Genomic DNA, 26,557 nt, shown 5'->3' with positions numbered 1-26,557 from the left:
CATATGGGATGAGGGCAATTGTGTCTGATTTTGAGTTCACCAATGCGTTTTGTGGCACCCACCCTCCCAGCATACCGGACATCCATTCTTGGGTTGGTGCTTCGTGTAGCATGGGACATAGCATGGCCTTGCTTTCTCAATGGGGCATACACATGTTATTGGCATTAGCGTTGTTTTTGAGAGTGGTTCTGGCTGGTGAGGGCTTGGGGGTAGTTGCATGGATTTGGTGTAGTTGGGGTGTGGATGCCATTACCCCCATATTACGTACGTTGTTTGTGTACTCACCAAGCTCTGGAACTCCTTGAAGTCCATGTACTCCCACCGGCGGAAGCATGGCCATCACCGTCTCCTCCCAGGGATGGAAATGTACTGGTCTGCGGGGCTCACCACCTCCAGTGATGTTGCTCTGTGCGTAGTCGTCATTCATTTTTTGCTTGACCGCCCTCCGCAGATCGTGCCACCTGGCTTGGCACTCGGTCCTGGTCCTTCTGATGGGTGCAACAGCATTCACCCTATCGACAATCCTCTGCCACAGGCGTGATTTTTCAGCTATGCTGGTCTGTCTGACCAATGTTCCAAACAGCTGTGGCTAGACTCTGATGACTTCATTGACAAGGATCTCCAGCTCCTCCCTTGTGAACTTTGGATTCTTGTCTGTGGACATGGTGTGGGGTGAGGGTGTGGATGATTGTGGGTGTGTGGGTCTGAATGTGACGGTGTGGGTCTGAATGTGAAGAGGGGGTATGTGTGAAGGAGGTTGTGTGAAGGTGTATATGTTAAGGTGGATGGGTGCAGTTGTTGGTGTGTGCTCTCTAGTTGCAGTGAGTCTGTTGCAAAGGCTCATGGTTTGTGTTTGTGGGCCATTTCTATTGGTCCATTTGTGGGTGGGGCTCAGTTTGAATTTTTGGTGGGTGTTTTATAAGGGGTGGTTGTGAGTTTGCCCTCTGTTTGCCTGTTTGGATGTGTCCAGGTCAGTCCTTTCCATTTTTTGTGCAGTGTAGACGTGTTTTGTGGTGTTGTGTGAGTCGAATAGACCCTCCTTGGGCTGTTTTACAGTGTCTGTGGTTAAGCACGGTACAGGGGTACGAGTCGTACAGGCACACACCCCCATGCGCTGTGTATGTACGGTGCGTACACGGACATTGCTATGTACGGTGCGAACACCGTCATTGCTTATGTACGGTGCGTACACCGCCATTGCTATGTACGGTGCGAACACCACCATTGCTTATGTACGATGCGTACACCGACATTGCTATGTACGGTGCGTACACCGCCATTGCTTATGTACGGTGCGTACACCGCCATTGCTTATGTATGGTGCGTACACCATCATTGCTTTTGTACGGTGCGTACACCGACATTGCTATGTACGGTGCGTACACCGACATTGATTATGTACGGTGCGTACACTGCCATTGCTATGTACGGTGCGCACACCGCCATTGCTTATGTACGGTGCGTACACCGCCATTGCTTATGTACGGTGCGTACACCGACATTGCTATGTACGGTGCGTATACCAACATTGCTTATGTACGGTGCGTACACCGCCATTGCTATGTACGGTGCGTACACCGCCATTGCTTATGTACGGTGCGTACACCGACATTGCGTATGTACGGTGCGTACACCGACATTGCGTATGTACAGTGCATACACTGACATTGCATATGTATAAGTGATTCCCCGTGTACGGAACGTTTTCCGTACAATTCGTAATTCGGTAAGCCGGTCCGGATCGTACTTGTACGATCGGACTGTATTTTTAGGCTTCGTACGGAGAAGTGTCCGGGTCCGTCTCGTACAACTTTTTCCGATCTGATTCATACGGATAGGGGTGATCCGTATGTATTTTTCACATACAAATCGTACTTCATAGGTCGGACGGTACTTGTACGATTCGTATGGAAAAATTTACCGATACGAGTCGTACGGGAAAAAAAATACAGGATCGGAATCGGCCCCTTTGTGTTTACTATATGAAAAATTTTACCTTTTTCGATTTTGCTTCTTTCAAAGAAATAAATGTGTTTTTGGCAATGACGTAGACTGAACATTTTCATGCATTCACTCTCTAGGTAGTCAGATGTTTTCATTAAAACATTTTATTCTCAGTGTTTGCGTTTTGTGTTTGCAGATAATTTTCCGTGCAAGTAATCTTTGTAATTGGGCAAAAGGGATTGAAGAGAACTTTCTTTGACATGCAGAACGTTTTACCATGCTCCATCTAGAACAATCATTTTGTTAGGACAGAACTTGGGGCCTTAGGTAGTAAGCATTTTGATGGTCACAAATGCTCCAATTCAGCATTTGCAGTTGTAAAAATGCTTCCTCAGATGTACTAATCCCATTTTCGAAGTTTGAACAGTTTTTCTTATGGAGAACAGAGGCAGCTCCTCCTCTATGGAGGAGGAGCGTCACCCCACTGCTTTTAAGCAGTGCAAAGAAGAAACATAAAAATATAATAACTTTAAGTTATTATCATTTTATGCTTTGTGCTGCTTTTTGGATGGGCGGGGCTACTCTGCTCTCGGAGCAGGGCAAGGGAGGATTGGTTTGCCCACTCCTAAGTGTGCAATGACTGACCTCTCAGCCCACCCAAACCAGTTATGCGCACTTTCCCCATTCACCATGCAGGCTGTATTACAGCCTGCATGGAGAACAACCCCAGACACCCATTCCCTGGTTGAGTGTTGAACTAGGACACTCAAAACGGTAACTAGACAAAATATCGAAAAAAGAAATATAGAATGGACAGAATATCTAAGTCAAAATATAGAATGGACATAATATCGAATGGACATAACATAGCGGTTAAAAATATCGAAATGCAGGTAAGTAATATCGACTGTCAAAAAATCGAAGTACATAATATAGGCATTAAAATATATCGAATTTTTAAAAATATCGTTTTTTTGAAGTGTTTTGTATGTTAGTATATGTGTTAAAAGTGTATATTATTTTTGGGATGTATGTTTAATTTTTTTAAAGTAATGAGTTTTATGTTATTTAATTTTTGCGTAATTTAATTCCTTAGCAGGTTGTGGAGTAGAGGAATAGGGTGGGAAGTAATTTAATTATAGTAAATTAAATATACATTTTTAGGAATTCTTAATTATTTTTAAATTAATTTTGCATTTTAGTTCTGTAGCGGGTTGTGGGGTTATAGGGGAATAGGGTGGGAAGTATTTTAATTGTAATTAAGTAAATATTTATTTTAATGTATTTGTATTGATAATTAATTTATTGTTAATTAATTATTAATTGGTAATTAATTTTTATTAATTGATTCATTTATAATTATGTCCATTGTATTAGTTTATTATTCGGAGTGGGTTGTGGGTTTATAGGGGAATAGGTTGAGAAGTAATTTAATTGTAATTAAGTAATTATTGAAATTATTTTTGTGTAATGATAATTAATTTATTGTTAATTAATTATTAATTGGTAAAAAGATATATTTCTTGTTACATTTCTGGTATTGAAATTTATTATTAATAGGTAATTAATTTTTAATAAATAATATTTATTGGTATTTATAATTAATTAATCAGTAAAAGTAATCCTACAAGTGGGATAGATGACCCTTTACTCACCTTGTATGATACTCGCTCCCCTCATGTTTCCCCGAGGAGCTCTACAGGTGGGGGCACTCCGGCGCCCTGCGACACTCCAGCTGTGGCGGACCCTGTCTTTAAGGTTTTCAGCTGGAATGTCGCAGGGATCGCAGGAAAACTGGCTCTGCCTGACTTTATTGCTCCGGTCGATGAACACTCTCTGTGCCTCTTCCAAGAGACATGGAGTTGTGTGCCGGTCCACAGGGTGGGTTTTTCGTCTTATTTTTCCCCTGCGCAGGTTTCGTCTTCAGGGAGGGGGCGCCCAGCGGGTGGCCTCCTTATTTGGGTTGCGGCATCTCTAGATTGCAGAATTATGGAATTCCCCACAGGTTCTCCTGACATTCTAAACATTACCCTAATAGACCAAAGGGGGAGAGTTGTTTTAAATGTTTATAATGTCTATGCCCGGGGAACTGTGGGCGGGAGAAAGTCTCCTGTAATATCTCTCCTCGAGACTTTGTTAAGTAATACTCCATATAAGTCTCGTATATTGGTTGCTGGTGATATGAACTGTACGTTCGAGCCCTTGGGCTCGGACGTTTCCCTCGACCAAGAAGAGGAGGATACCAGGTGGGGGATTCCGACTCTGGAAATCCCACCGATTAGAAGGTGGTCAGAAGTGGTGCTTCAGTTATATTCTCTGAGCCTTGAATTCAATCTAAGGGCTGCTAATGGGAGGACACCCTCGGATAGGTTGGGCGCCCACACGTACAATAGGCCAGGATATACCTCTAGGTTAGATTATTTTTTAGTAGACGTATGTCTGTGGCCCCATGTAAAGGACATGCAGGTGGTCCCCTCGTCTGAAAGTGACCACAACCTGCTTTCTTTAAGTATGGCCCAGTGGTGGCGACATTCAAGCAAGGATACTATAAACCGGGTAGCAGCACCACCGGAGGTCTCGGAAGTCTCCCCTTGTGGTAGGCGAATCAAATGGGCCAAATTGGTTTTATCAGAGGGGAAGCTAGAAGAAATACAATTTCATCTAAACCACACGGTACTAAACCTTGGAATATCCACGGAAGGTGTGGGTAGAGTGAGTGGGCTCTTTGTCTCCCTGACAGAAGCCTTAACTAACGTCTTTACTTTACACCATAACAAATTGGGTAACAAACACTCTAAAAAACCCGTCGATGGCTGGTATACCCAATCATGTAGGGTTTATAAGGTTAAGCTAGTTGAGGCGATTAAAGCTAAGTCCCGTCCTGTGATACAGGAAGCAAGGAAGGCCTACAACAAGTCCCTTAAACTAGCCAGGAGGGAGTGGGAAGACAAATACTGGGATGACCTGCTCCAGGCCAGTAAAACTAGGGACTCAAGGGCATTTTGGCATCTTATAAGTGCACGGAAAAACCCCGATGCACTTGTGAGACCCTGTAACATCCCGCCTCAAAGCTGGGTAAAGCATTTCGGGTCCCTATACCTCCCTCCAGATGGGGATTGTAATGTGGGGTTGGACCTCACTCGAATAACTGAACCTCATGCCTATGATCTCTTTACTCCGCTAGAGATTGAGGGGGTTATAGGGTGGGTAGCCCCACGTAAGGCTGCGGGCCCCGATGGCCTCCCGGGGGACCTTATGAGGGCATATCCAGCGGAATGGGCACGGGTCATATCAGCACTACTTAATGATATCATGATGGGAGGGGCAGTACCAGAATCCTGGAAAGGGGCGGTGGTGGTCCCGATATATAAAAAAGGGTGCAGGGAAACACCGGGGAACTACCGACCCATAAGCCTGATCGACTCCACCCAAAAGATAGCTGGTAAAGCTATCCTTGGAAGGATTCTCCATTGGGTGGAGGAGAGCAAAATTCTCTCAGACTTTCAGGCAGGCTTTCGGGTTGGAATGGGGACAATAGAGCAGGTGTTTAGGTTGGTATTATTGGGGTGGAAGGTGGTGGAACTGGGCAAGGGCAGTCTCTATTTGGCCTTTATAGACCTGAAGACTGCCTTTGACCTAGTCCCCCGGGAAGACCTTTGGAGGGTACTCTATGAGCTGGGTTTACCCCCTTACATCTTGTCACTTCTCATCAGCCTTCACGCCCATACCTTTGCTCAGGTCCGTTGGGGTAAAAACGGTGAACTTACTGAGAAGATTCCAGTCTCTAGGGGCGTAAGGCAGGGCTGTGTCTTGGCACCCACCCTATTTTCACTTTATGTGAATGGGGTGGTAAAATATCTTCAACAAGAGCCAGCCGACGCCCCCTGTCTCGGAGGAGTCCGTATCCCCACCCTGCTTTTTGCGGACGACACGCTCCTGATTTCGAAGACCCCTCAAGGCCTCCAGAAATTATTAACGCGATTTCAGGAGTTTTGTGCTGCAAGAGGATTAACAATAAACGTGGATAAAACAAAATATCTAGTCCTAAATCCTCCTAAGAAACTGGGCCGCCCACCGACACTAAACTCGATCCCCCTAGAGAAAGTAGCCGAATTCGATTACCTCGGTATTCGGATTACGGATAGGATGTCTTGGGCTAGTCATATTGATAAAATGGTTCTCAGCCACAAGAGAGTGGGAGGTGCTCTAATGAGGGAGTTCAGGGCCTCTCAAAGGAGATCACTCACCCCAGTAGTTGATATCTACAAGGCTAAAGTAGTGTCTTCAGCCTTGTATGGGGCAGAATTGTGGGGCCACTGTTGTTTGAACGCCCTAGAGTCAGCGGAGAGCAAGTTATTGAAATCCCTTATCTCCGTGCCCCTGAGTACTCCATCCGTACCTGTCCGGTTGGATATGGGCTGTAAAAATATTAAAGACCAGGCCCAGCTTCGCCCCCTTTTGTTATGGACACGAATCTGGAGGGGTGAAGAACTAAAATCTTACGCTGATGCCCTGGGGGAAATAATGAGCTTGGGGGGTTGGGCTAAGATAAAGTGGCTAAGAGATACTAAAAAGCTTTTGGAGAATATAGGTCTTGGAGGCTGTTGGTCATCACGTTCAGCCCCTCCAAAAGAAGTTGTCAAGGCGCTTTATTAGGAACTGGTGTGCGGAGCGTTTAATCACAAACTCTAATCACTGCAAGTCGACTGTCGCCTTTCTGCAAATCAAGGACACTGTGGCTTTTGAACCCTACCTGGACTTGATAACTCTCCCTTTTGATCGAGCCCTTTACTACAAATTTAGAGTTGGATGCCTCCCCCTAGGCGCATTGGTATCAAGTTGGTCACCTTTGGCCCGTATTTCTCCCAACTGTGCGTGTTGCCGAAGCAAGGCCGAGACCATTGTACATGTCTTGTTTGTTTGCCCGGATTATGCAAGGCCTAGGAGTGTTTGGTTGAAACCCCTTTGTCGCAATATGGGCACACGCAGCTACCTTGAAGCCCTTCGTATCCTAACTACGGACACTTCCCCCCCTTTAGTGTGTGGAATTGCAAAATTTTTAAAGTGGTCTTGGCTTATTCGTTGTAAGAGACTGTCAGTAGCTGTTTAATTCTCTTTTTAGTTAATTTATCTACGGGCAATTTATGTCCTTTTTATCTTTTTACGAATTTCCTACTGGCTTCTTGTAGCTTGTGTTTTTATGTATCTATTGTAATCAATTGTATTTTTTATGTGCTTACAAGATATCTGGCATATCGAATAAAAGCTTATGACTGACTGACTGACTGACTGACTGAATTAATTAATTATTACATAGTTTGTAATTGGTAATTAATTTTAATTACTTTTTTATTGGTATTGATTATTAATGTATTTTTATTTAAATGTTAAATCATTACTTTCCATACTGTTGCACTCACTGAAGTGGGAACAGTAATTTTTACCCCTACGCTATCCACTGCTTTCCCTACTGTTGCATTCACTGGAGTGGGAATAGTAATTTTTACCCCTCCTGTCATCCAACGCTTTCCCTACTGTTGCACTCTCTAGAGTGGGAATAGTAATTTTTACCCCTACGCTATCCAACGCTTTCCCTACTGTTGCACTCACTGGAGTGGGAATAGTAATTTTTACCCCTACGCTATCCAATGCTTTCCCCACTGTTGCACTCTCTGGAGTGGGAATAGTAATTTTTTCCCTCCCGCTATCCAACGCTATCCCTACTGTTGCACTCTCTGGAGTGGGAATAGTAATTTTTACCCTCCCGCAATCCAACGCTTTCCCCACTGTTGCACTCACTGGAGTAGGAATAGTGATTTTTGCCCCTACGCTATCCAATGCTTTCCCTACTGTTGCACTCACTAGAGTGGGAATAGTAATTTTTACCCTCCCGCTATCCAACGCTTTCCCTACTGTTGCACTCACTGGAGTGGGAATAGTACATTTTACCCTCCCGCCACCCCACGCTAAAAATATTGAATATTTTTTAATAATATTAAGTTAAGATATATATATGTGTATTAAAAAATAAAAATGTATGTTTATTTTTTTATAACTTACATTAATTATTTATTACTTTTAAGGTTATTTAAGTATTTTTAAGTATGTTTTAGTTAATTATATTTAATATTTCATTAATTTTAGATTACTTTTCAGACATTTAAAAAATTCGATATTTTAACAAACTAGGGGCCCGATTCACAGAACTAACTTAAGACGAAATCCTAAATTTACTACCATTTTCGTATTAACAGAAGGCACTTACTCATTTTGATATTCACAGAAGACACTTACTCACTTCGGTATTCACAGAAGTTAGGAGTCCTAACTTTAGGACTCCTAAATGCCTTCTGTGAATACCGAAAGTCTTAAAATTAGGATTTTTCTCAGTTTAGGAGTCCTAAAGTTAGGACTCCCAACTTTACTACTACTAAACTGAGGAAAATCCTAATTTTAAGGCTTTCGGTATTCACAGAAGGCATTTAGGAGTCCTAAAGTTACGAGTCCTAAATTTACTACTACTAAACTGAGAAAAATCCTAATTTTAAGACTTTTGGTATTCACAGAAGGCATTTAGGAGTGCTAAAGTTAGGAGTCCTAACTATACTACTACTAAACTGAAAAAAATCCTAATTTTAAGACTTTCGGTATTCACAGAAGGCATTTAGGAGTCCTAAAACTAGGACTCCTAACTTCTGTGAATACCGAAATGAGTAAGTGCCTTCTGTGAATACCAAAATGAGTAAGTGCCTTCTGTGAATACCAAAATGGTAGTAAGTTTAGGATTTTGTCTTAAGTTAGTTCTGTGAATTGGGCCCTATATTATTTACAACAATATTTTGGATTCGATATTTTTGCACTTACCTGTTTGTAGATAGGAATTCGATATTTTTTCATTCAATGTTTTGTCCATGATATTTTGGCAGGTCGATATTTTGGCATTCTATATTCTGTCAGTGATCCGCTCAAAACCAATCACAACACTGCATTTCATAGTTGTGATGGTCAGTGGAGCCTGATTCCTGTTCCTCGAGTTCCACGAGGAGAGTAGAAGCAGAGATGCGGGACCCAGCGCGAGGTAAGCTTATTTACTTTTTAAGTTTTGTTTTATATGTGCAACCCCTCCCACTGTGCGCCAACGCCACGCGACTGCCCTGGCGCCCCGCTACCCATGAACCATGCTGGGTGCCACTGATGGACAAGTGAAATAGATGGTATGGGCAAGTGTTGAATGCATGTTGGATGAAGGATGGCAAGGAGGTAACTCCTTTGTATGTCTGGTGGTCCTTCCCTGTGTTGTTGTCTTATTGCAAACTCACCCTTTCAGCCATAAGAGTGATGGTGAAATACCCAACACCCTCAGAGCCCAGAGTAAGGTGCTGAGGATGAAACCTCCTGGAAGAACATAAGAAAAAATGAGTGGTGTTGTCTCATCTGCTCATTACGGCCAACATTGTGATAGCTAGATTGTGGAAACAAGTATGTTTGCAGCCTATTCATATGTAGTGCTCAAATATTTGAGACACACTGGCAATGGAATGCTTATCAAGAAATTTGATTAAGGATAAAGGCGACTTCCTGATCATCTGACTGCCAATATTGAAGAATATGGACAAAGACTGTAGAGAAATAACATGCCCCCACCCAACGCCACGTGCATACATAGTGCAGCACAATTTTCATCCTAGCTGATAAATACTCATGAGGTAGGTCAGATTAAGATCCACTACGATTCAGAATTTTAATGATCCAATCTTTTAGTCCATAGGTTGATTTGTAAAATAAGGTACTAGTTGCAAAAATACTGGTCACGATTTGCCACTAGTTTTTTGTAAATCTATTCCTTAGTTTTTACCAGTGCCATACAAATTAAAAAAGAAGGAGCATGCTAAAAGGTCCGGGCTCCAACCCTGAAACATAACTGTGCTTCTGCAGCCAACCCCAAAGCCTTTTTGCAACACAGTCAGTCATGGACCTCATTAGGGAGTCGTCAGGTGGCGTATTTGTGACTCTTGCCACAGCTCCTGCCCCCTGTCCTCAGAGGGGAGAAGGCTGCCCCAGAAATAGGGAAATGTTGATTCACAAAATGCTCCCTGGTTTCAGGTAGCAGCTGCTGCTCATGGCAGCACTGTTTGCATTCCAACTGTTACAACTTGCAAATGTTACAAGCCTGATCAGCCAAGGTGCCTCCTAGCAACACAGTCACTATTAGGCCTGCAAGGCCTGGGTCAACTTCAAACATACATCCTCATGACCTGAAGGCTTTCAGTGCTGGTGTGGGATTCCACTATGTTCTGCCCAAGAGAAGGAGTTGTGTCATGAAGTGTTCCAGTGCTGCCCAAACACCTACTTCTCTTGGGTGCAACATTCGTGCACAACAGGCAAAGTGATTGTTTTCATTTATCTTTTATTATTTGCACCTGTGCAGTTTGGTTTGCTGCTTACAATACCACATTTCAAGCATTTGTGGTCACTTCTCTTTCATTCGAGATGAATGAATCTTAGTTAGGTGACCCCCGGCTTGCCCTTTGTGACCCATTGCGCTGCCACTGCGACTCCGGGCCTCAGAGGTGGCAAAATCAGTGCCAAGAAAACAGAGGCAGATGTGCACTTCTTGTTTCCTGTCTGTTTTTCATTATACTAATTGTCTATTATTCACTATTAGTGTAGGGAAAAAGATCACTATTATCTGGAAAAGGGCCTCTGGTGCAAGCTGAGGCAATAATTCTTGCTCATAATGGGCGCCCATTGTAAAATGCTAGTACTGTTATACTAAAGGCTTTTGGCATAAGGGGCACCAATGGAAAAATTCTGGCATACTTGAGGAAATACTTGGCATCAGGGTACCCATTGCAAAATGATGATACTGGTACATTGGAGGTCATTCTTGTCAGAAAGGAGGACTACCTCACATATAGGAGGAGCAAAATGCAGGCCCTGGCATACAGAGGTAATTTTTTTTAATAAGGGTCACGTATGATAAATGGATGGCATAAATTGCAAAATTGGGACTCAGTCATTTTGGGGGCATCCATTACAAAATGCGAGCCATGGCACAATGTATGTAATTTTTGAATGGGGTCAACTCCTGCGGAGCATCATGTTTTAAGGGCTGGTCACTTGATGAAAGATGAATATTTAACGAGTGTTCTTCTAAAGCCTATGGCATTGTAGCAAATTTATGTGAAAATTGTGCTTTAAAATTCACTATAGATCTCCTATCTTTTCAAACATTTCTATGGGAGTGAAACTCTGTAGAAGAAGTCTGACTTACTTGCTTTGCTTGCTACAATTCAGGGCAAGTATTATGCCTGAGAAACTTCAAACATGAAGTCAGCACCATGATGTAGGTGTTATCTCAAACAGGAATTTGTATGTGTTATGCTATTATCTTAATCAAATATTATGGAACTTCAGAGATGTCAATTATTATGAAGCCATAAGGGTTAAGGCCATGTGATATGGTTTCCTGGGAAAACTAAGGTCAAGTTTCATATGATGTCACTTCCTGTGATGTTATTAAGATCAAAGGGTGTGTGATGTCACTTCTGTTAATCCTGTCATTTAGGTGAATTGTCCTCCATGCAGCTAATATTACCTTCATTATGCTGTGGCAGGAAACTAATGCTGCAAGTGGCATGCATTTCAGCCAAAACCTAACAAGCATTGGCAGTTCCCAAAGTGTCGCTAAATATCAATAATATATAAAAAATGTGTAAGCAAGGACAGTATACAAGATATCTTCAACCCCAAATGTGTTTAGCACACTAAAGAATTCACAATAATATGTGTCCCATGTTCTTTTATTCTTCATTGTGTTGTGAAATCATGTAAACATTTCGCTATTTTGCTCCCTGTACTCCTGGCACCACGTGCTTGGCCCTGCACTTTTATCAGTGTATTCTGGAACTAATGGGCATATTATGAAGAAACGGCGTTAAAATTATCGCTGCTTTAGTGGCAGAAAACTGCCGCTAAAGTGGCGATAATGGGCTTGATAATATGCCTTTGAGAATTCCAATAGAAGCCCATGTTCTGGTGTCAACATGGGCTTCTATTGGAATTCTTTGCGGCATATTATCAAGCCCATTATCGTCGCTATATCTGCAGTTTTCTGGCGCTAAAGCGGCGATAATTTTAACGCCACGCTTGATAATATGCCCCCAACTGAGCTATGGGCAGATGTATTACCTTTCACACAACACATCAGAACAAACAAAATTGCTATATTGTACTGTGTGAAAAGAGAGAGCAATACAAAACCATATTTACTAATATATGGCACTGTGTTCCTCTCTCAGTGCTCCGGCAGACATAAGGCTGCCAGAGCGTGATGAGTGTGTTCTATCAAGCATAGGTTTTGTACTGGAAGGTGACCCTATCAGTACAAACACTATTCTTTAATATTTTCCCTACTTTGTTTCTGTGCTATTCATAGTTATAGGAAAGACTCTAAGGGTGACCTCGGCAGACAGAAAACACTGCAATGTTACCACAAGTGATCATTTCAAAGAGGAACATTACTGAATGAGTATTTTATCACCTAGTAGAGGTGATTTCTCCAAAAGAATGCAACATTCGAATATGCCAAGTTTGTTTGTATGTATCTATGTACATATGCATGTATGTACTATTTGGATCCACAACAAAGTTGTGCTCTGAGAGTGATGGTGAAGAGTTATTTAGTTGTGATGTAGTGCTCTTTAAAGAGATGTCTACAACTCCTTCCTGAATTAGAGCACAATTAGGGCAGTCCTGATCATTACAGGAATGTCATTCCAGATACTCTTGCCTTATTTGTTCTTTTCTTGCGCTTCTTCATTTCCACTCTTATGGTGTCTGGGCTCCAGTGCCACTGGAAGTCTTGAACATTTTAGTCAGAAAGATAGGGTTGCCAATCTTTCCTCCACATTAGTCTTGATTTCATAAACATTAATCCTGCATCCATCCATCTGTCCATCCCACTTTCTGTTGATCTGTTGAGCACTCATTATGTATCTGCATTTGTGACTTGTGGCGGTGTTTGTCTTGTGTGGGACAGTAAGTGGGGGGAGGATGTAGCCTTACGGCTAGAGCGGTCGAAGTTGAAGCTGGGGAACTGGGTTCAAGTCTCGGCAACGACACTCAACATCTTGTGATTTTAGACAAATCACTTAGGGCCATATGTAGGTAATTTCTATTTACCGATTCCTAAATACCGAATTTTACCGATTCGTTATTTAAGAATCGGTAAATAGAATGTAGGTAAACAATCGGTAAATTTTACCGATTCGGTAATATTCGTTATTACTGATTCGGTATTTACCGAATCGGTAATAAGGAATACCTTCCCATTCATTCCTTTGGGCCTGGAGGCCCATAGGAATGAATGGGGAGCCATTCACTATTACCGATTCGGTAAATACCGAATCGGTAATAGGGGGAGCATATTCAAGGGTGGCAGGGTGTCACATTGACACCCTGTTGCACCCCTGAATCGTGCATGTGTGCACATGTGGCGCAAATACATGCCCTAAGGGCATGTATGTCTGCCACATGGCAGTTTTAAAAAAGCACAAAATTGCTTTTTAAAAGGTATTCGGTATTTACCACCAACTTGTAGTTGCTGGTAAATAACGAATCCTTAAACCAAAAATGCACTCACTTGAGTGCTCCCTACATAGGATTTAAGGATTCGGTAATTTACCGATTCCTTAAATTAAGGAATCGGTATTTTACAGATTCCTTAAAATAACGAATTGGTAAATTACTGAATCCTTAAATCCAGCCTCCTACATCGCAAACGGCTAAATACCGGTCGGTAATAGGAAATTTACCGATTTTCGGCGTTACCGACTGGTATTAGCCATCCTACATATGGCCCATAATCCACCCGTGCCTAACAAAAATGAATGTGTCCTTGTGTAACGAAACTGATGCTATGTAAAGCGCTCTGATACCTGATATCTTCGAGTCTAGTTCGCTCTACATAAAACTCTTAAAAAAAAAAAAAAAGTGTGCAGACTTCTTTGTTGTGCTTGCAAGCATCTTTGTGTTGGTTTGTTGACATTTGTACATGGCTATCCTTGCAGATTGAGGAAACCATGTAGATTATTCACTGGCCTACAGTGGATACCACCATCCCCTATAATGGCAATGAAGGGATTTAGAAAGGTGAGCCCTGCATCACGCATCACATTGCAGAAAGTTGATTTACTGTCTGTCTTCCTTCTCCTGCTTCAGTGCAAGGTGGGGCAGGCAGCCTGAGACAGACAGTCCAGATTTAAATACATCGATTTGTTTAGAGAAAGCAGCGCTAGCTGGACCTGCATCACTAATACTTTACATGTTCAAATTGCTTCGGTACCACTGATGGCTTGACAGCTCTGTCTGCTCCTGTATCTCTGATACCTTACCGGCTCTGTTTGCCGCTGTATCACTGATGCTTTACCAGCTCTGCCTGCTCCTGTATCACTGATGCTTTACCAGCTCTGCCTGCTCCTGTATCACTGATATGTTACTGTCTCTGACTGCTTCTGTACCATGGATGTCTAACCACCTCTGTCGGCTCCAGTGTCATAGATTCCTTACCAGCTCCAGCTTATCCTGTAAAACTGATGCCCTGACAGCACTGCCTGCTCCAGTATCACTGATGCCTTGTTACCAGCTATGTTTGCTCCTGTATCACTGATGCCTTACAAGCTCTGCCTGCTTCTGTGTCACTGATTCCTTACCAGCTCTGCCTGCTCCTGTATCACTGATGCCTTACCAGCTGTGCCTGCTCCTGTATCACTGATGCCTTACCACCTCTGCTTTGTACTGCATCACTGATGCCTTACCAGCTGTGCCTGCTCCTGTATCACTGATGCCTTAACAGCTTTGTGTTCCTGTATCACTGATGCCTTACATGCTCTGCCTGCTCCTGTATCACTGATGCCATACCAGCTCTGCCTGCTCCTCTAGCCCTGATACCTTACCAGCTCTGCCTGCTCCTGCATCACTGATGCCTTACCAGCTTTGTGTTCCTGTATCACTGATGCCTTACCAGCTCTGCCTTGTTCTCTAACACCATCAGACGGGAGCCCCTGGAGGAGCAGTCTTCATGGCTCGTGCTCCAGTTCTTCATTTCTGTTCTTACTGGGAAGTAATAGCACTTCCCTCCATGCTTCTTCCACTCTGAAGGACAAGATGACGTACCATGAGCTGTTGCCGGGAGAAGGAATGGATTCAAATGTTACTGTGGATTTCAATTATTGATTAAAAAAGATTAATAGTGTGCCCCTGTCAGGTGTATCAGACTTTCAATAGGTTTTCACTCGGTAGACTTGTGTCTGACTTGTGGGTCATAGCATAGGCAGGTTGAGTCAGGCCTTTAATGCTTCTGTTCTGACGCTGATACATGTAGTAATATGAAATTGCAATTTACAGTGCTTTGAAACCAGAAATCCATAGCAGATGTTGCATTTGAGTTGGTATTTATAAAGTGTAGACAAAAGCCCATAGGCTTCTTGGCACTGACAAGAAATGCAGGTGACAAATATAGTCCCTTGCATTACTGCAGGAAAACAAAAGGGACTGTTTCATGAACAGCCTCACTGGCTCAGTGCAGAGCCCAGTGCTGTTTTTTTGAGCTTGAACTGTCTTAAGCGCTTTTATTTGTACCCAACATTTCTCTGAATAAGCCCATGATTTCCAGACACTTCAACTCAGAATAGAAAGAGCTAAACTCTGCTCAAGGTATCAAAATCATATTTTACCTCCAAGATATATCAGGTTTAATGACTGCACTTTAGCTTTAGCCAGTGTAGAGGTCATGATAGGTCCCAAGGGAAGCCGCAATGTTCACTCTCCAGAAAGACAGCAGTTAAAGCACAACTTTTATGTTTGATTTAGTTTAGGTTAATATATTTTGCATCCAACCTAATACCAAATACCTCCCCAAGGCTATATCTAAATACATTATATAGAAACACTATAAATGAAGTTTTAGGATAATTGTATAATCCTGTGAAAAAAACTCATTTTATCTCACATCCTCAAAATATAAAGGTATTAAAAAATCATGAATTTAAATATAGACATACACATTACGGGGCCGATTCACAGAACTGATCTGAGAAAAAATCCTAAACTTATGACTTTTGGTATTCACAAAAGGCATTTAGTAGTAGTAAAGTTAGGATTCCTAACTTTACTACTACTAAATGCCTTTTGTGAATACTAAAAGTCATAAAGTTTGGATTTTGTCTCAGTTCACTTGTAGTAAAGTTAGTAGTCCTAACTTTACTACTACTAAATGCCTTCTGTGAATACCAAAAGTAGCAAGTTTAGCATTTTACCCCAGATTAGTTCTGTGAATCGGCCCCAACATCTGGTATCTATATTGAATGCTCTTATAATATTGGTGGCGATCTATTCATTTTTGTTTTATAGCATATAAAATAAAAAAAGGTATTACAAAATTAAAACACATCTGAAAACCACTCAAAGACAGAGGTGAAGTGATCACAATGACATGTAGAATACAAGGCCTAGAGCTTCAGCTGTTGGAACTGCGGCACTGGGACTGAGGCCTGGAGTCCATGTTTAAGGAAGGCCAGTGGTATTGCACTCTCACCAAACTTGCTATCTTGAAATGCTTCCTCCCGGTTACTCAACCCTCTGGCACTGGGCTGTCCAGCAGCACCTTTTTTGTTTGTGGAGGATCACCATTGCATGCCCTCTTTGGATCCAAAGCTTGTACTCAGCTTAAGCAAAGTAACTTCAAGAGAACTGTTCTTGGTCCAGGATTCCTTGTGCTGACAGCACAGAGCTTCTGATGAAGTACAAGTCCCAAGCTAGTTTAAGGGCAAACAGTCGGAACATCTCTGCCTCAGCCACAAGTTTACCAACATTGCAAGCATAACAACACTTGCCTTAACCACGTATATGCCTTAATCAAGTATATGCTTGGTTAAGGAAGCTGCTGGAAGATGCATTTTGCGATGCAGGGCGCGCAAAGGAATTTGTTTTATTTATTTAAATGTGTACTTACCTCCGTTCATCCATATTCCGGTGCTTACATTTCACCACCCTGCCCCTCCCCCGCCCCGCCTCACTGCCCACCGTCACTCCCTCCACGGACCGCTACTGGTGAGTGTTCTTCAGAAGCTAGGTACACCCTGAAGACCCCACTGGGTCACTTGTAGGGCATATAATTCTAAACTGTGAAGTGGAAAATAGGCTTTTATGATATTTTTACCATGTTTGAGCAACTCAAACAACATATGTCTTTGTTGAAAGAATATTTCTTAACTGACCTGATTTATTGGCACATTGATATACTTCTGTCTGTTTTAGGCTCGACTTCAGGTCCACGTTCTCCTGGTGCAACCTGAAAACTGAAGCAAGAGACAGAAGAGAAGGAAACCATTAGAGTGAAATGCAAAAGTGAAGGAATGGAAAAGAGAGGAAGCAACAAGCCTTCAAATGGCCCCTCCACACCACAAGACAACTGACTATCACAACCCTTGTGATTGAAACGTTCCATAATTAAGATTTCCTCTGCTTGGGTTTATTTAAAACACATCCATGACAATCATCAGAACATGAACATTTGGTAATCCAAGTAGGAAATTTGTACACTATTAGAACATCATGCAGGTTAATCCCAGTTTGTTGTGATGACGTGTGCTGCTATAAAGAAACAAAATTACTCTATAACTAAAGAATGAAATCAAGGGGTAGGCATTCAGCCTATTCTGTGTGCGGAGTGAAGTAGAGAACCTGGAGAGTGATTTGCTCCTTAGGATTTGCGGGTTTCAGTCCTGGCTGCTCCCACTGAACCTCAGGAATATGGGCACACTTTCGACCGCATGCACCCCAATAAATAAGGTTGACTGATGGCTCCATATCATCAAGGTCTCAAGTCTCCGCTCCTGAGACTTACTTTGACGACTTAATGAATCCTGGAAGTTGTAGTCCTGATGCACTTCAGTTGATCCAATTAAACCAACACACCAAAAATCAATTATTTCTTACCCATAGTACTGCAGCATTGTACTCTTGGTGACACTGAGTCCTCTGGTAACCTTACCAATAAGTACTCTGGTTTGTACTACTATGCAATGCATTCTAGCAGTGCACAGGCACATCTGCTTCTGGGCTCGGGGTTTCACTTGCCGTCACTTAATTTATGATTTCCATGGCACGGTCAAGTAGACCTCCGTCCAAAGATGACTTTAATGAGATGCCATTGATGATGTAATTTTTAAACAGGTACTGTGAGATTGTAGAGCACTACCATATGTACCATGTTTGTGCTATTCAAAAAAGGTTCAAGGTAAAGGGCATATGCATGAACCGGCACATCTGTCTATACCAAGGGCCATCTGGAAATGACTCCACGACGCACATATTTTCTGCTGTAGACAAACCGATCTTTTCAGTATGATTTGCAAGCACAGGGAGTCTGGTTGACGTAGGTGTGAAAAGAGGACACAACTATCAAGTGTAGGTGTAACACTCAAATAACAATCACTAAACAGTTGCTCATGTGCAGGGCTGCCCCGCCACTCCATGTCAGAAAGACATCATGGATCCAGTTCACCACTTTCTCCACATGTGTGCTAGTTTATTTGATTGAGTTGAATCAAGCCAAGACTAGAAATCCTAGAAACAGCAGGTTTGTAAAGAAAAGCCTTGGACTGGCTACATGATGTCCTCAATAACATGAAGGCAACACTACAAGAGAGGCATTTCAAACAATCATTCACAAAAGCAATACACTTGGGCGTGTCAAGCTGGTGCAATGTTTACATTTCTTTTTATTGTTCATTGCACGCACAAAATAAAAAGATGGAAAAAAAATATGCACCTCCTAAGTATGGAGGCCTTACACTTGCAATAAAACATTTAATTAAAAATGAAATGAATAACTATTGCATGTAATTTCATTAGAACAATAAAAGTGCCTCCCAGAAACAAGGTGTACTTAAAACAAGTATAAAAACCGTTTTTACTTTTATTCACTTTGTGGAAAAATACATTATATAAAAACACTACAAATGAAGTTATAGGATAATTGTATAATCCTGTGAAAAAAACTCATTTTATCTCATTTCCTCAAAATATAAAGGTATTAAAAAATCATGAATTTAAATATAGACATACACATCACGGGGCCGGTTCACAGAACTGATCTGAGAAAAAATCCTAAACTTATGACCTTCGGTATTCACAAAAGGCATTTTGTAGTAGTAAAGTGAGGATTCCTAACTTTACTACTACTAAATGCCTTTTGTGAATACTAAAAGTCATAAAGTTTGGATTTTGTCTTAGTTTACTTGTAGTAAAGTTAGTAGTCCTAACTTTACTAGTACTAAATGCCTTCTGTGAATACCAAAAGTAGTAAGTTTAGCATTTTACCCCAGATTAGTTCTGTGAATCGACCCCAACATCTGGTATCTATATTGAATGCTCTTTTAATATTGGTGGCGATCTATTCATTTTTGTTTTATAGCATATAAAATAAAAAAAGGTATTACAAAATTAAAACACATCTGAAAACCACTCAAAGACAGAGGTGAAGTGATCACAATGACATGTAGAATACAAGGCCTAGAGCTTCAGCTGTTGGAACTGCGGTACTGGGACTGAGGCCTGGAGTCCATGTTTAAGGAAGGCCAGTGGTATTGCACTCTCACCAAACTTGCTATCTTGAAATGCTTCCTCCAGGTCCTCAACCCTCTGGCACTGGGCTGTCCAGCAGCACCCTTTTTGTTTGTGGAGGATCACCATTGCATGCCCTCTTTGGATCCAAGGCTTGTACTCAGCTTAAGCAAAATAACTTCAAGAGAACTGTTCTTGGTCCAGGATTCCTTGTGCTGACAGCACTGAGCTTCTGATGAAGTACAAGTCACAAGCTAGTTTAAGGGCAAACAGTCGGAACATCTCTGCCTCAGCCACAAGTTTACCAACATTGCAAGCATAACAACACTTGCCTTAACCACGTATATGCCTTAATCAAGTATATGCTTGGTTAAGGCAGCTGCTGGAAGACCTCGCAAGGAAGAGAGCCAGAGGTAAGTGGGACGGGCGGGTCGTTTTCAGGGATAGGGCTGTAGTTTTTAGGTCTGCTGCGGGGTCGAAAGTCTAATTCAGGGCTTGGGAAGAGTCAGGGTAGTTTTCAGGGCTGCATCACTCTGTGTGACTGTGCACTACTCAGTCAGCGGAGCATTGTGTTCTGCCTGTGGAACACTAAAGCAGGGAGTACCTCCAGTCAACTCTCATTTCCACTTTGTACATGCTGGCAGCAAAGCAGCATGCCCATTTCCTTTGTATTGTAACAGGGCTTTGGATGCCGGTGGAAAAGTGGATGATTTAAACTTCACTAGGCCCATTAAAGGAGATTGGGACAGTGAGGTTCCGGATGGGCTTGAGTCAGGACAAATAATAACCGGGATGCTAGAAAGTGCTTCCACGGATCTGGTACCGGGGCAGCTGGATGAAATATGGCAGTTGCAAGAGAGAGATGGGAGTAATAATAGCAATACTCTATACCATAAACAACGCCCATCAATCTATATACTTTGCATACTAGAAACAGAGTCAGCCAAGGAACATTAAAATGGAAGTAAGGTGAGAGCAGGAAATCACTAAACAACTATGCACATTGCCACTGTGGGGCTCAAGGAGCTCAGTCCTACCCTGGATTGCCTTCCTACCAAAGGTCTTGGACTGGACAACAATGATTGGACTGGTGGTAAACACATGTGGCCCTGGGAGCAGATGATCCAGTATTGAGAGTCTGAGCAAGGCTTGTGGGGCTCCTGAGCCCTGCCACAGAAGAGTCTGAATGAACAAGGACGGACGTGGTTGCTGGTGATAAGATTGTAGAATGGGCCACACCCTGATGAGAGATGGTAACCAGGTGGTGGGTAGCCAGAGATATGGGAATGACCAATCGCAACCACAAGTTGGGAAGATAGGGCTGCTGGGAACATAGCACCAGTGGGCAGGACTAAAATACATGAGCAATGGAAATGGCAATGCTACACAACAATGACAAACAGTAACATTTCTCCAAAAATGTTCTAGGTGAACACAACAGTGTGCCAGTCTCAGGGGCATGTGGGTCCCATCTTTAGTGGATGGCCTTTGCCCCAATCTGTAAGTTTGGGTAAGGTTTTCCTTCTGGCCTCTCCTGGTCAGTAGTGGAAACCAGAAGAATAGTCTCTAATGAATTTCAGTAGATGTACTCTAGGACTGCACTACACCATATACGGGATGTGGAAAGCGCATGATTCTGGGACTTCAAGCTGAACTGGGTGCAGCGGCAGTCAACCCAACACAGTATCAGGGAAAAACAAATCAACCCAGCCAGACATTAGATATCTGAATTTGCAGACTGAGATATGTGTCCAGGTATTGAGAAAAGCAACATGGAAGCATAACTTCCCCTCTCTCTTGGGGACAGATTAAGCTCCTGATTGCACAGTCCTAAATACCCTCTTATTCTTAGAGAGATTGCTGGTAGTAGCAGCCAGTCCCACTAAAATGTGGGTTCCTCCTTTTTGCCCATGTCAGAGAGTAAGTATCGAGCAAGGGCCTCCACTGACCTTAAGGAGAACGCACAAATGGTTTGTGCCAACTGGCAGACACATGTGGGCAAATGGATCCCACAGAGAGTGGTGAGTGTTCTTCAGGAGCTAGGTACACCCTGAAGACCCCACTGGGTCACTTGTAGGGCATATAATTCTAAACTATGAAGTGGAAAATAGGCTTTTATGATATTTTTACCATGTTTGAGCAACTCAAACAACATATATCTTTGTTGAAAGAATATTTCTTAACTGACCTGATTTATTGGCACTTATTGGCACTTCTGTCTGTTTTAGGCTCGATTTCAGGTCCACGTTCTCCTGGTGCAACCTGAAAACTGAAGCAAGAGACAGAATAGAAGGAAACCATTAGAGTGAAATTGCGAAGTGAAGGAATGGAAAAGAGAGGAAGCAACAAGCCTTCAAATGGCCCCTCCACACCACAAGACAACTGAGTATCACAACCCTTGTGATTGAAACGTTCCATAATTAAGATTTCCTCTGCTTGGATTTATTTAAAACACATCCATGACAATCATCAGAACATGAACATTTGGTAATCCAAGTGGGAAATTTGTACACTATTAGAACATCATGCAGGTTAATCCCAGTTTGTTGTGATGACGTGTGCTGCCATAAAGAAACAAAAGTACTCTATAACTAAAGAATGAAATCAAGGGGTAGGCATTCAGCCTATTCTGTGTGCGGAGTGAAGTAGAGAACCTGGAGAGTGATTTGCTCCTTAGGATTTGCGGGTTTCAGTCCTGGCTGCTCCCACTGAACCTCAGGAATATGGGCACATTTTCGACCGCATGCACCCCAATAAATAAGGTTGACTGATGGCTCCATAGCATCAAGGTCTCAAGTCTCCGCTCCTGAGACTTACTTTGACGACTTAATGAATCCTGGAAGTTGTAGTCCTGATGCACTTCAGTTGATCCAATTAAACCAACACACCAAAAATCAATTATTTCTTACCCATAGTACTGCAGCATTGTACTCTTGGTGACACTGAGTCCTCTGGTAACCTTACCAATAAGTACTCTGGTTTGTACTACTATGCAATGCATTCTAGCAGTGCACAGGCACATCTGCTTCTGGGCTCGGGGTTTCACTTGCCGTCACTTAATTTATGATTTCCATGGCACGGTCAAGTAGACCTCCGTCCAAAGATGACTTTAATGAGGTGCCATTGATGATGTAATTTTTAAACAGGTACTGTGAGATTGTAGAGCACTACCATATGTACCATGTTTGTGCTATTCAAAAAAGGTTCAAGGTAAAGGGCATATGCATGAACCGGCACATCTGTCTATACCAAGGGCCATCTGGAAATGATTTCACGACCCACATATTTTCTGCTGTAGACAAACCAATCTTTTCAGTATGATTTGCAAGCACAGGGAGTCTGGTTGACGTAGGTGTGAAAAGTGGACACAACTATCAAGTGTAGGTGTAACACTCAAATAACAATCACTAAACAGTTGCTCATGTGCAGGGCTGCCCCGCCACTCCATGTCAGAAAGACATCATGGATCCAGTTCAGCACTTTCTCCACATGTGTGCTAGTTTATTTGATTGAGTTGAATCAATCCAAGACTAGAAATCCTAGAAACAGCAGGTTTGTAAAGAAAAGCCTTGGACTGGCTACATGATGTCCTCAATAACATGAAGGCAACACTACAAGAGAGGCATTTCAAACAATCATTCACAAAAGCAATACGTCTGGGCGTGTCAAGCTGGTGCAATGTTTACATTTCTTTTTATTGTTCATTGCACGCACAAAATAAAAAGATGGAAAAAAAATATGCACCTCCTAAGTATGGAGGCCTTACACTTGCAATAAAACATTTAATTAAAAATGAAATGAATAACTATTGCATGTAATTTCATTAGAACAATAAAAGTGCCTCCCAGAAACAAGGTGTACTTACAACAAGTATAAAAATCGTTTTTACTTTTATTCACTTTGTGGAAAAATATCATTCTTATTGGCACAAAGAAAAGACGTAATTAGCTTTGAAAGTACCATAACATGAACATAATGCGATAGTACAAACACAAAAGAATGACTAAAAGAATGAAAAAAAAGATAGAGAATGAAAAGGAAAAAAACGTTGTCACTGTTTTTAGGTGGATGTGTGTACATCATCGTAAAAAATGCCATTCCTTTTAGTGTAAGAGAGTTGACGCTGAGGTGTGCTGACCCCTTGTCCAATGCTCTCTGCTGTAGCAGCAGCAGAATGTGAATGATAATTGAACAGACCAATAGATAAAGAGGACTGACCCAAAGCCTTTTTATGTACCTATAGTTGTGTGTGTTATTTATTTATGATTTTTTTTTATTATATGATGCTGGCGTGACAGCAAAAGCTGTCTCCAGAGTTGTGCCACACTTCACACAACACCGGTTACCGGATCAAGTAAATTAGTGTCTGATTGTGTGTTGATCTATAAGTAGACTACATGAAGGGTTATTATTTAATGTCACACAGATCCATGCAAATAAACTATTAGTGTGTTACTTCATTGTTGCCTGCTCAATAAACAATTGCTGTTAAAAGCAATGGCAAGATTGTTGACTTTGTTTGATAGAGGACATGTGTAATGCTTGAGAGATCGTAATGTAATGTAAATCCACATCAAACGTAGAGAGTATGTGTTTGTGCGAGTGTGTGTGGTGTGTTTTGGGTGTGTGGACTTGATCAGTAATCCACTGGTGTTGACTGAACTCGAGAAGGCTACCTGGTCTTGGAGGTGATTGTAGTATAAGACTGCCTCTTACTCATGATAGGTGAAATGGATTATTCATGATTTTGCGAGTTCTTTGCTTTTAATTTATTTATTCAGTAATAAAAATCTACTTTGTGAGATATTTCTGTTAAATTATTTACTTACTCAGAAGACCGGAACCCACCACAGCTAGAAGTAGCAGAACAATGAGCGAAGCAATTATCCACCGGGCAGGTCTCTGGAAACTAGGGCCTTGTGAGTCAGCTGTAAAATGCAATAGGAAAACATTTAATTACACATACACAGGTTTGTACAATTTGTACCATCGTAGTTACATTTTCAGATAATGAAAACCCATAGAACTTCAGCTGCAGTGTGAGATGTTGGGACAATAAACAGTTTACCACACTTGTTTTGCCATTTGGCCTTATCTGCACATCCAGACATATAGGCCTTGATCCAACCATGTTATTGGTGCCACTTGGGGAGATGGGTTCTAATAAGATTTATTGGCAAGGTGTGGATGCCTAGAGATGGAAAATATGTGAAAGCAAGTCATAATTCTTTGCCTTTTGTGTGTTACCACTCCACTCCGAAGATACCTTGATGTAAATGGAAGTTGTTTCATAATTTGTATTATTGTGAATTTTATTAATGAAAAATACAATTACAGTAAATGTTATTATATAACTTGATAATAATTATGTTAGTAAATATGATTATATTAAGTATACCAAGTAAAATTTATAAATGTTTTAATACATTTCTTTTTTCCGGAGCTGGTGGTGAGTGACACCACAGCATCATGAAGACTAAAACAAGCACATCCTGCCTCTCTGATCCTGAGTGTATAATTCATTTATGGTCAAATGTCCAACATGGAGTTACACTGACAAGCCCCCGGAACTACTCATCATGGAAAACTTTAGAGGCAGCTCAAGTAAGAAATCACATTCCACTGTTAGATGTTGAGAGAAATGTAGAAAGGAACACAGTTCCCCAAGTATTTTACTACAGGAAGTGCAGGAGCCTGTTTACTTTGACGAGAGAACTACAGACTATTGAGTGAAAAGCTGAAGACATGTCCGTGATGATGCTAGAATAAGTAAGTGCAGGAGTAAATGCTTAAACAGAAGAACATCATTAAAGTCAAACGTGTATGCTGAAGAATCTATATTTTGTGGAAAGATAAAATGCTACAAGTGAACATCAATATGTGAGAAATTAATCAAGGTGACGGAGGTTAGAGTTGACTAAAGGCTTCAAGAGTGTGCAACCATTAATTGTGATTCAAAGATCTTAGCAGTATGTAGTAGGGATATAGTGGCTGCAAAAGCCCATTATCATGCATTTAGTTATAGGAACTATACAAGTGTTAAGGCAAAGGAGGTAGATCATGCATCTAGCATTCAAACTGATGATCACTACAAAACTATGAGAGATGAAGCTTGTTTTATTTCATTCATTTAATTTAATTTTTATTGTTATAAGTTAGTAAAAACCTTCACACTATTTTACAATTAATACAGGGTAATAAAACATGTTTGCAATAAAATACTAAGATTTATCAATCAGTTTCTTAAACGTGCATGTTGATATTTCAAGGATGTGAGATATTAAAACATTTGGCATCTCAAACATGTTAGTATTTCATTTCCTTTCGATTGTGGCCAATTGCTTTCAGTTAGTTATAAAGTGGCGTGTGCATCAAAATAAGAAATTAAGTTCTAATTTAAAATTGTGCAATGTACTAGAGTCCCATACTTGTATAGATGTCGTATTGTTCTCCTCTACTCACAATCTTCTGTTTGTTTAGACATAATGTGGACCCGGTTTCTTGTACAGCATCTCTACGTCCTTGGAGCTCTGTTAAGTGATTTATCATGTGATTGTAAAAATTTCAAAAGTTTACAATTTAGCAGATGCAAAAATTGCTCTTTGGGGGCACCACATAACCAGCATGTTTTTGGGCCTTTGTATCTCCATGAGGGTTTGTCTGCTAAGGATGGCAGTTCTGCTAAGCGTATAGCCAATAACATTTTCATAAGATGTACAGGATAAGTTAAAAGGAGGTGTGCTGCTGGTTACAAGGTGACGTATGTTTGAATTGTCATTGTGGCATGTGATCGGCATGAAAATGTGTTTTTATCCGTCACTAGTGAGTGAGTTTTTCCTGCTTTATTGATTGCATGGCAGAAAGTGGAATGCGACAGATTCAGATCCCATAGGCCAACTGTATTAGGTATTTCCAATGAAGATAGCAAATATTTGTTGTAGCTCTATTTGTATTGTTAATCAGTGACTTCCATAAAGCACTGACT

General features: G+C 41.6%; 1 protein-coding gene across 1 annotated transcript in view; it reads right to left on the bottom strand.

Moving 5' to 3' along the window:
• Positions 1–26,557, bottom strand: part of LOC146812971 (killer cell lectin-like receptor subfamily B member 1B allele A) — a 154,876-nt gene that overhangs the window by 36,261 nt on the left and 92,058 nt on the right. Inside the window, exons 2-5 of the mRNA XM_085614651.1 lie at positions 24,402–24,500; positions 21,761–21,841; positions 17,223–17,303; positions 14,969–15,126 (exon numbers count right to left, since the gene is read on the bottom strand). Coding sequence (XP_085470777.1) covers positions 14,969–15,126; positions 17,223–17,303; positions 21,761–21,841; positions 24,402–24,500 — 419 coding nt within the window. The remainder of the gene's footprint in view (positions 1–14,968; positions 15,127–17,222; positions 17,304–21,760; positions 21,842–24,401; positions 24,501–26,557) is intronic.

The sequence above is a fragment of the Triturus cristatus genome, chromosome 7 (assembly GCF_964204655.1).
Source record: "Triturus cristatus chromosome 7, aTriCri1.1, whole genome shotgun sequence".
In the NCBI taxonomy this organism is placed as follows: Eukaryota; Metazoa; Chordata; class Amphibia; order Caudata; family Salamandridae; genus Triturus; species Triturus cristatus.
Note: the sequence above shows the minus strand (reverse complement) of the source record. Positions and strands in the feature narration are given on the sequence as shown.